Source organism: Mastacembelus armatus, chromosome 5 (assembly GCF_900324485.2).
Source record: "Mastacembelus armatus chromosome 5, fMasArm1.2, whole genome shotgun sequence".
Taxonomy (NCBI): domain Eukaryota; kingdom Metazoa; phylum Chordata; class Actinopteri; order Synbranchiformes; family Mastacembelidae; genus Mastacembelus; species Mastacembelus armatus.
In genome coordinates, this window is record NC_046637.1 from 27,529,858 (window position 1) to 27,541,490 (window position 11,633).

Sequence of the window (11,633 nt, forward strand, 5' to 3'; positions counted from 1 at the left end):
GTGTCTGGGGACGATTCTTATTGGCTACGCTGATATATGAACTGTCCAATGAGCGCTGGTGTTGTGGTCTGTTTAGGGAGTTGATGTTTTCTCATCACAGGTACAGTAAATCTAACCACCTGCACACGTCCGGTCACGTGTCTGAACCTATTGATCCAGCGGGCGACACGATAACGAAACGAACATGTTATCGGTGATAATAAAATACACACCGTGTTTAGCTGGAGCTGTTCCAACATGTCAACACACGATGGCGCCATCGGTTCCTATAACGCACAGATTGGCCTACGGGTGTAAAGGTTTCCACTGTGGAACTCAGTCCTGTGAAATTTAGCGTATTTATTAGATTTAATTGACATTTTTAATATTTACATGTGGCATTTAAAAACGTGTTGTCCCTTTGGACTAATGTTAAATAGGGATGAAATGAATTTTCCATTTAATTGCTTGACAGACTATAATAATATTTTACTAACAGTAAATATGCATCATCCATCCATCATCTAGACCCCCTTAGTCCTAACCAGGGTCCCAGGGACCTGCTGGAGCCTATCCCAGCTCTCTTTGGGTGAAAGGCAGGGGTCCACCCTGGACAGGTCCCCAGTCCATCACAGGGCCACATAGAGACAAACAACCTCACACACTCACACTCACTCCTATGGACAATTTAGAGTCACCAATCAACCTGACATACATGTTTTTGGACTGTGGGAGGAAACCAGAGTACCTGGAGAAAACCCACACAAGCACAGGGAGAACATGCAGACTCCACACAGAAAGGCCCCTGATGGGTTTCAGACCAGGAACCTTCTTGCTGTGAGGCAACAGTGCTAACCACTCGGGCACCGTGCTGCCTTAAACATATGCATCACCATCATCATAGGTCAAATTACCCAAGAGCAAAGTATGAACATGTTAGTAGATCTGCATATACTCGACCAGGTAAATAGTCAGTTTACATATCAGAAGAACTCGGCCCAGGAGCTACAATAAATCCTGTCAAAGCATTTTCACTCTGATCCATTATGATGCTGAGACAATGGCCGCATGTCACTACTAATTGAATGATCTGCCATAAATCATAAAAGACATAAAATTTCTCGCTATTCTAACTTATGACTTAGGTGTTTTTGGATGACCCCCAAATGAGAGAACCTTTTCAAATGACGACAGGGAGGAACAATATTATGGCACTCCAGTGGGCCATCGTACATCAGTGGTGGAAAACAGACCAGCTCATTACTCTTATCGGTCTGCACTTACTCTTAGTACTTGTTATTCTTGTTTTTCCAATAGGGCTCTGCAGTGATGCAGTGCTGTCCCTTTATTAGTCATACACTATGATGTCCGGATGCCAGCGTCTGTGCCTCCCTTCTCTCTTCTCCCCTAATCTCCCCTCCATGCTGCTTCTTATGCACTCTCTCTCTCCAGCACTCTCTCACATTTTTTGTTCATCTGTCATTCCCCAAGGTGACTTTCCTTCCTTCACAGACACTACAGCTGTTCCCGGCTTTGTTCTGCAAGGCCCGAGTATAAGACATGAGAGAGAATGAAGGAAATGGGGCTGTGAAAGAGGAGACGACTGATGAGATTAACAAGCAGGATGGAGGAATCTACGGTGCAGCCGAGGCTCATGCACACCACCATGCGCAGACAGATTTGTTCTGGTAAAAATAAAAAACGAAGCGTCAACATCAAGAGATTGAGCTGCCTCGACAGATGTTTACCTGAGTAACACCTTTCATCTTCATTAGTGCCATGATTAGCACAGTTGTCACATCACAGACCGGCGGAGGCTAGTGAGGGTTCACCACAGTCAGCATTAGATGCTGCAAATATCTGGGACAGAGTTTCTAAATTTAGGGATCAGAGAAACAAGGAGTGGAAACAGGAGATGTAGAAAGGCCGGGAGGGATGAGATAAACGAGACGCACATTCGGACAGCAAGGTGCAGGGAGGAATACCCAAGTCGCTTCAAGCAGGATGAAGCCAAGCAGTTTCCCTTTTCAAACTGTAGATATGTAGCTGCAACCGTGACAGCAGACCAGTCACCAAAGTTTCTTAGTTTTTAAAGTCTGTGATTATTGAGGAAGATTTTTCAGGTCATCACATTAGAAAACACATTTTTAAATTTATATCATTTTGTCTTCTTTTCTGCCTTTTTTCCCTTTTTCGTTTCCATTTTGCTAAATGTAAACAGTTGACACACACTTTCAAATATTACAGCAGATAAAACGCATCTACACTGACACGTGTGATATGTAAACACAGTGTAATGGATATTCCTGTGTAATTAAATGTCCTTATAAATAAAAACCAATATCTGGAATGATTTGACACAGGGAAGTCAAACAGATCAATTCTTAGATTGATCACCTTTTTAATACAGATTCTGTTCTGCTCTATACAATAACACTCAAGATAAATATTATTTCATACTAATATTTCTCTATACACATCATAAATGTACAGTACAGTGTACACACATATAGTATTAACACAAATATGATTACACGTGTCTTCTCTTTACAGTGACTTTCCGACTCAATCAGACTTTATCACTATAGCGGATTTTCTGTCCGGCAGATGATTGTGACCAAAGAAAGCAGTTTTTCCCTTTTTGACTAAAACCAAAATCAGACATTTCAGTATTTACATCCCTGAAAAATATACATGAATACATGAGTTTCTTCTGTCTGGCTCACAAATAGTGTAAAAGGGGTGAGATGAAGGAGGAGATCGCCTGAAGCTCAAGGAGCTCTCCAAGTCCATATAAAGTTTAAAGTGTAACTGATCTACCTATTGACATAAAACAGTACCTACTGTAACACCTATAATACATACCCATAATAGTTGGTAGAGGGCTGGTTTTTTGTTTTATATCCAGCACATCTGGAAATGAGCCCTGAGGAGATAGAGAGATACAGATATAGTGTGACCAGTCCAGGACTCAGTCCAGACGCTGACAGAGGTCTGTCTGTCTATGCAGCCTTTGAAAGTGCCGTCCAAAAGCAGTGACTCTGCTCTGCAGAGCAATAAACAGTTAAAATGAGACGCCCCGTGTCGGTGCTCCATTTTCCATGCTTGGATTTCTCTGGTTTAAGATGACAATTAGCCTTCACTGCCTACAGAGACTGTTTTAATGAAGCTTACACAAAATATTGCCCTTTGATTCCCACTTTAAAACTGAAGTGATATATTTTCAGTGATATTACAGTGGCCTGTCGTATACACATAGTTACAATTGCTCCTCTTAATCTGCTTTTATATTATGTCAAGTGGCCTCCTGCTGTTAACCAGAAGTCCACCGTCTTCTCTCTGCCCCCTACAAGCTAAAGCATGAATAAAAAAAACACGCGTCTGTGTTCACATTCTCTTTGTTCACATCTTAGGGGTCATTGCTTTGCTTGTGATTTATTGCACATAATCGTGGACAGACACATTTGTTAATGAATTAACGCAACCACCCATATCTTGCACTCACACACACGCACATAAGCACATATGCAACCCACACACACACACACAATCACACAATCATCCTATCCCCCATTTTTTTTATTAAAAAAAAAAAGTCATGCCTTTTAGCTTTAAATTGCACACATTCTCCAAAAACATGGTGCTTCCTATAAATGAAATCCGATTTTTTATTTTATTTTTTTTTATTTTTTTTGCATTTTCCTGGTAGTTTCATGAGAGCCTGTAAACTTTGAATCTGAATACTTGCATTGACGTCATTATTTGCTATACCAACATGTGCCAAGTTGGTGTAAACATACAGCAGGACATTCAGCACCGTGAGAATATATAGTCATAACTCAATTAAGGCATGACAAAACAAAGGGGGAAAAAACAGTAATATAGAATCCCAGTAATACTTTTCCTCACTGAGATTACCTGTGCAGGTAGATATTGGTGTGCTTTCACAGATAATGACTAAACATATGTCAGTGTGCATCATGTATATGTGTGTGTTTGTATATGTGTACATGTTTATCTGTGAATGTGTACATACAAGGCGAAAGTGCACGCAGGAACAATGATATATGCGTTTTCGTGGTCGTCTTACCCTACTCTGTAAGTGGGGTGCACACTGGTATTTCCACTGGTCATGGCCATAGAGTTTCATAATACTTGGCCAGTGTTGTCATAGGGGCCCCCTTTGTTAGTCAGGAAGTGGACTAATGAGGGTCTGGCTCTAATTAAACCTCTGGACTCACGTATCCACACATTTGCATGGAACCAGAGGTCATGAGATCTGACTAAAGTAAACTAACTGGTTCTCATTTTTCTCACACTCAAATAAACGGGATCCTCCTAGAACAAACTGGTAAGTTACACACAACTCTTCAAACACGCACACTCGCACATGCAAACACACATGTGCACGCTGAAGACCAGCGTCATTCCCTCACTGCCTCTGTGAGGCATCGATCCGTGCCGTCACTGGCCTCCGCACGTGGCTTGCGATTCTTCCTCTGGCCTCCCCCGTCCACCCAGGAGTTATGAATGACTGTACCCCCGCTGGGAGCTGGGTCCACCTGCAGAAGGGACACTACCCTTTTCTTGACACGTGTTTTGAGGGCGCGCCGCAGCTTCTGCCTTGTGAACGCGTAGAGCAGCGGATGAAAGATAGTGGTTCCATAAGCCATCGCCAAGAAGCAGAGACGAAGCCTCACCAGGCCGTCACTGGGACCCAGGCACAGGATCAGAACATTCACTGCAGACAGAGGGGCCCAGCAGCCCAGGAAAGTGGATATGATGATTAGGGACATTTTTAGGACACGTCGTTGACGTTCTCGGCGGTCCCTGTGCCTGCGCACTGCCCTCCTCAAGGCGATGATTGCTGACACTGAGGCTTGGACACCCATGGAGGAGGCAGGAAGTGGCGAGGTGGCGTGGGTTTGGGTTGAGGCTGAAGCTGGGGTTGCAGAAGCAGGGGTGGCTGGTGTGGTCGCAATAGGGGTTGTGGCAGCAGTACTGACCGTGGTAACTGTTGCTCCACTGTCAGACATCCCTTGGGGCATGGAGGAGAGTGGTGGGGGTGATGTTGGTGTAGGGGTTGGAGAAGGGATGAGGGGAGGATGGGTGAGGTTCTGGTTCTGGTTGGAGGACACTACTTCTGTGGGCAGGCTCAGGTCCTTCCTCCTCCGCCTCCTGCAGCGTATCCTGCAGGTGGAGTCTTTGGAACGTGAGCCCCTCATCATGTGGGAGCCAATGCGGATGTTGAGGGCCTGTAGGATTCTGGAGTATGTGAACAACATGACCACCACAGCAATGAAGAAGCAGGGCACTTGGAGTAACAAGTGATAATACATAGCCAGGCCTGTGTAATATCCCTGCCCTCCGACACACAGCAGTGTCCTGTTCTGCCATACTGGAGCGAGGTGGTGTGTGGGGGTGGAGGGGTGGATGGAGGGTAGTAAGGAAGGAGAGAGGGAGGAAAACATGGGGGTCAGTCCAGTGCTAAGCTCAGACTGATTGTTCTTCTTTTCTGGCTCCTCATCCTCACCATCCTCAGCCCCCGAAGAGAAGAAGTCCCCCTCAAGGAAGGGCAGGAAAAAGACGGCAAGAGACACAGCCCACACTGCCGCCAGGAGCAGCGCAGCACGCCGCGGAGTCAGCAGACGGCTGGCTGGACGCACTGAGATGTCGTATCGGTCCAAACTGATCACCAACACGTTGACTGCTGTGGCCACACTGGTGAACGTGACACAGGCCTCGTGAAAGCAGCACAGTATGGCCAGGCTGCCAACGCCACTTCCATTAGCTGGCAGCAGAATGACAGCCACAGTCAGCGGTAGACACAGCACACAGACCAGTATATCCAGCACATGGAGGTTCACTGTGACCAGGTTGCTGACTGAATCCACCAGGTTGGATTGAGCACAGTAGAGCACAAGTACGGTCAAGTTGCTGCTGAAGCCCAACACCAGCTCCAGCATCAGCACAGTGGTCAAAGACACCTGGAAGCCCAGAGGGTAGGGTGAACCCCAGCCCTCCTCCACACCCACTTCACCCCTTCCATCCAGGAGGCCTACCCCCTGACCATCGCTCGTCTCCAGGAGGTCACGATAGCCTTCGGTCTCCATTGACACCGCAGCACTCCTTCACACATAGCAACAGCGGCCACCACGCCCGACCATGCTCTGTCCGTCCGTGTCCTCTGGCTCGAACGAGACAGGAAAGAAGATGATGGCCAGCTCTGGTCGTTTCTGTGGAAAAAATATAAAAGAGAAACAGGCAGAAATTAGGATGATGGTCAGGTCTATGACTGATTTTATGGAAAAAAATATAAGAGAAATAAAAAAGGAGAATAGAGAGACAGAGAACAAATTAAGATCAAGCAGTTCAGGGGTGAACTTGTATCATATTTACTCACAAATAACACTATACAATGAGTACAAGCTAAACTCGTCACATTTCACACATGAACAGACGCTATAAGTAGACACAGCGAGGTGAAAGTGGTTTTGCCGTTCGATTGGAGTCATTGTGTGTAGCTCAAGCTGCTGCTGATGACCCATGATATCCTGACTGGGCTCAGGCACTTTCACAGCATGCGGGCATAGACCGTGGTGAACGAGGGCGGAATTAGCACTGGATGTCTTTTGGGGGACATTTACAGGAAGGAGTGTATAAACCAGGCATTCAGCAGACGATCCCCGAACAGTCTGTAAACCAATTTATTTCCTGACTATGCTCACAGTTTCTATACTGTGCTGAACATGTGTGACGTGTATGTTTGGTTCCCTGTTTTGCAACATACGTTATACGCCCCCCCCCCCAAGCAGTCAGCTTCTAGCTCAAAGACGAAAGGTACCAGGGGCATTGGTGGGCTGGTGAAGAGATCGTGCAGTGCATGTCAACATAGCAGGCACCCAACTGAGGGTGGCAGCAGTTAATAGTTCTCCCAGAGAGAAGTAATGAAGACGAATGGATCAATGATCCACAGACAGTGGCACATAAACAATGCTATCAGAGAAAGACCGACTGCCCTGGCATCCTCTCTCCACGCCCCCTTTTCCTCCTCTGCTCTCCTACATCCCTCACATTCCTACTCTGGTCCCGTTCGAGTTTACTGGCTGAGGCAGACTATTTTGCATGTAAAGCATGTTGTTCACGGCTCACTGGATGCTCTCCTATGCCTGGGAAGGAATCATATAAAGTGCTGGTGCACTTGATTGAAGACTCCATGCCTTCATATACATATATACTGACTCTCTGAAGGAAAAGGAGCTACAAGTGTGTCCTTACTAGAAGTGTTGAGCTTAGCCTTTGCTGTCAACCTTTCCTCTGCCACAACTTTATTTCCCACCTTCTCATTTGCCCTTTTCGCTTTGTTTTATTTCACAGGTTTTCCTCTCACTTGTCATGTGGAAAGGACCTGCAGGCAGAACAGCACACAGGACCAATGGACCAATGGTCTTTCTCAATCTACTAATGGGGTCCATGGGGTTTGCAGTTTTGCTGGAACATTGATTTAAAGCATCATCGATCTGCCAATTTAACAAGCCTGAGGCAAGGGAGTACACAAACACACCATCTCATCCTCTCTGTGCTCTAATTTTGAGTGCTGCATAAAATAATTGCGAATGAATTTGTTCTTACTTCTCTTTTAACACCAGCTACAGATAAAGAATTTGTTTTATTTGTAAGTATTTACTTGACCCTAACTCATGGTGTCAGAAAGTGTTTGTCTTTAGTGAATAAAAGTACTGTTGGTTTTTTATTTTATTTTTGGAGCAACTCCAGTATTTGTCATATTTTGCCTGTCTGAACTGACAATAGAAATCTGGCCCGTTTGTAAATTAAAGCAACATTATCTCGTTTCACAGACATGGCCTTGAGAGTAAAACTGCATTAAAGTAGATCCACCCTGTGTTTGGGAATAATTACAGTGTCTTTTCAGTCGACCTTGACATGTCATGTAGTTGCACAGGACTACAGAGGAGCATAAAGCAAACAGAATACTTTAAATTTGACAATCAACCCCTTACGCCAATCACACTGACATCACACTGATGTCGATATTGCACTGACAAGCCCATATAAGGGTTTAAAATATATGTATTTCATATTATATAAGAAGACTTAAATAAACAGTCTTTGAAATTTAAGGATGGTCAACTGTGACCTAAATTTTATTATCAGTGGGTAATATGAATAAAAACAAAACAATACATGATCAATTATTTTTTAACAAAATCAGCAGTTACTAACGTCAGTAGTAAGAGATACTGTGTGATGGGACAAAAGAGTCGAAGCTGTTGGCATTAGCATTTATTTTGAAGGCAAGACAAATATGTCAGAAGCCCTTTAAATCAGCAGCATGACTGTGAGCAGTGGGGCAGAAAAGTCCTCATATTCTAGTTTTTACAGGGAGAGAGGGAAGTAAAATATTAAATTGCACAGACAGGATGCTGAACTTACTGGGTCAACCTTGTCGTGTCTTTCATTGTGGATTGCAGAGTCACAGGTTCACTTAAGGTTGCCGATCAATCAGTTTGTGTTCTTAACCGTGTACGGCTACAGCTGACCCTGGGCCAGGCATGGGACCAATGAACCCCCTGGTAGGAGAAGTGGGGGACCATATTCTGGCATGCGTTCAGGAAGGATGCCTCCTAATCAAATGGGGCACATTCTTATGGCCCCAACATGGGTCCCAACACCCTCCTAACATGCCTCCCAACATGCCCCTTAACATGCCTCCTTACATGGGCAACATGCCACCCCAGGTGGGCTCAGGAATGAAAACTGCAGGACGCTGCAATCCTGCACCTGTTTGCCTAACAGACACACTTAATGTGTCAGCCTACAGATGCAAATAATCAGAATTTGTCAGTATGTACAGGTATGTATGTATGTAATAAGTATTTTTAATGTATAATACGTGTACAATAAGTTGTACTGTAGCAACAGAAAATAGCTGTAAACAAGGTGAAACTTGCACTAGTGCTATAAAAACATTCAGCCTGTGATTGATTAGTCAGACAGAAGGAAAATAGTCATATGGAGCTTAAGGCACGTGGTGCAAAACCTGTTAGATCAGGAAATGACCCAAACAAACACTGAAAATCATCAGACATTAATAGCAAAAAAAAAAAGTCAGAACAGTTTTCTGACAGCTCCAGTTTGGTCATACTGAAAGCTAAATAAATAATATATAATAAATGAGCAACTCTCGTCTACAGATTTTATTTTGGCTCAGCTGCTGTTTTCATCAGATCTGTAGACTCTGTGCTTTGCTCCAAAACAAAAACAAACCACCCGGGAGCGTCACAGGCTGCACAACTTCCTGGACCCTGCTGTCAGGGTTATTATAGGTGTTGGGTTGGTGATGACAAGTCCTTTTTCACAGTACCAGAGGGTAAATGCTAGAGCAGGTTGTGTTGTCAGTGTGAGACTTTCAGTTACTCACACTCTTCTTTTCTAACTTTTTGCCCTCTCTTGTAATCTTGCATTCACGTTTCACAAGCGCTCCAAGTTAACCATGCATTTAGTCGTTTCTCCTGATGACACATTTGCCGCCAGTGGCTAAATTACTTTTGCACAAACAAACAGCAGGCACGCTTTCAGCCCACAGATCGCCTAAAACAACATAATCTAGGGCATTTCATTCATGTTGGCATGTTTATTATGTACGATGGTGAAATCACATAATGTCATTACGTCATGTCAGAAGAAGAGGATGGACAACGTACATCAGTGTATGTATTGCAGCAGGGCTCACGCTAACCGTGTATTTCTGCTCTGTTTGCAGCTGAACACAGGAGGAGGAACTGACACAGACGGAGCAATTGGCCAAGCAGATGCTCAAACCACAGCAGGTGGAGTATATATGTGTATATATATATATATCGCACCGATATTACTGATGTCTCCGTAAACTCTCCAGATAATTGCATGCAAAACAGTGCAATAAACATAGAGCTATAGCTATAGCTGCATGCACATTCCCCTTTGACGCAGCCATGAGTTTTGATACTGTACAGTATGTTTAGTCACACATGGATTATTATTAGTCTATAAATCTTTGTAGCTGCTTTTTGGAGCCAAAGTTTACTGCACACAGAACTGACACAACATAGGCTATAATGTCATTTGTGTTCTTCTTGCTTTACATGGATGGACACACACTTCACTTACTGCACATAAGAGAAACTGCACTTCCAGGTCAGTGCACCTGTATGATAAAGAATACACACACACACACACACACACACACACACACACACACACACACACGTTTGCAGGCAAGTCTCAAATGAGGCAGAAACAGTTTATTAAATATGGCCCTTAGTGTTAAATATGGCCCTTAGTGTCATGACTTCTATCCCTTGTGCTGCTGCAGGGTCTCAACCTGCTGCTGTTAAAAGTGCTGGCCTTGCATAAGGCCCGAGGGGACGCTTCCATTTTCACCTCAGTCCTCGATTATCTAGACAATGTGGTTGCTACACGTGAGTTTGCTAATTATTTAAATGTGAGCACAGCCTGTGTCCTCTATAAAACTTTATGGGCCTAGTTTGCATTTTTAGGAGGGTGCAACAACTTTCTGCAGAACTGCCTGCTGAGTCTCTGTTCTAAATCATTTGTCAAATCCATAATGATCGCTTCGAGTTAGTCTCGCTAGTCTCTCCTATTGGCATTTATCCAGCTCCTCTGGGAGACTTGGGTCGGTCGTGGTTGGGTTCATCTCAGGGATGGGGATTGGCAGTGCCGTTTGTACTCGGATGACAACAATAGCCAAAGTAGATGTGTAACACTTCTTTCCAAAATAAAATGCTGAGGTACTAAGCCGTGCCTGGTTGTTCAGATAACTGAAAATACACACGTACAACGGGGCATTGTATCTGACTACATATTTACAAAACCTGCTACCTGCTTCTTCTTTGATGGATTTTTCCTTCAACTGTGAAATGTTAGTACAAAATCATGAGTGTAGAAAGAAGCCTATGGGACTGACACCAAAAGGTGACATTTTGGGAAGAAAGGGAAACTGAATAGAGAGACAGGAAGGAACGGGCGTTGGGGATAAAAAGGGCAAAGAGACAGAGAGCAAACAGGATGATGGTGCACACAGCACGCTGACTCAAGCCTGTCTTAGGTATTCCTAAAGTCTGCAGCCAGACGATCGATCAAAAGCCTTATTTTCCCACTTAATTCATCCAGCAGCGCTAACAGCAAGCAGCCACCAGCTGGGCGGCAGCATCCCTGGCCAGATCCCAACAAATGAGCCAGGACAGTCCAACAACACATCTTGCTCAGTAAGAACAACATGTGAACCTATGCCAAACCTTTCTGAGCAGGACAACTTCAGGTGCTTCGGGAGAGAATTAGAGAAGGCACATCAAACTGAATACTGTATGTTTATTACACGTATAAGTGTCACCCTGTAAGTGTTAAATCCAACACTGCTGCTCTTTTTTGAGGCCAAGCAACACTTAACACTGTAAAATTTAAAAATGGGTTATCACAACTCCTGCCAAGCTCGCCAAAGACACACGAGCACACCGTGCAGTCCGCAATGTATCGCTAACTGCCATCAGCCCACACAGTCACCCACTGCCAGCCCACGTCTCTACACATGCTCCCTGCCTGCGTGTTCCTCTCAGATACACCAGAGGATGGAT

General features: G+C 44.5%; 1 protein-coding gene across 1 annotated transcript; it reads right to left on the minus strand.

Moving 5' to 3' along the window:
- Positions 1-4,403: 4,403 nt before the first annotated feature.
- Positions 4,404-6,092, minus strand: LOC113130706 (G-protein coupled receptor 22-like). The gene has a single exon (XM_026307526.1). The coding sequence runs from the start codon at positions 6,090-6,092 to the stop codon at positions 4,404-4,406; it is 1,689 nt and encodes a 562-aa protein (XP_026163311.1).
- Between the last annotated feature and the right edge of the window lie 5,541 nt (positions 6,093-11,633).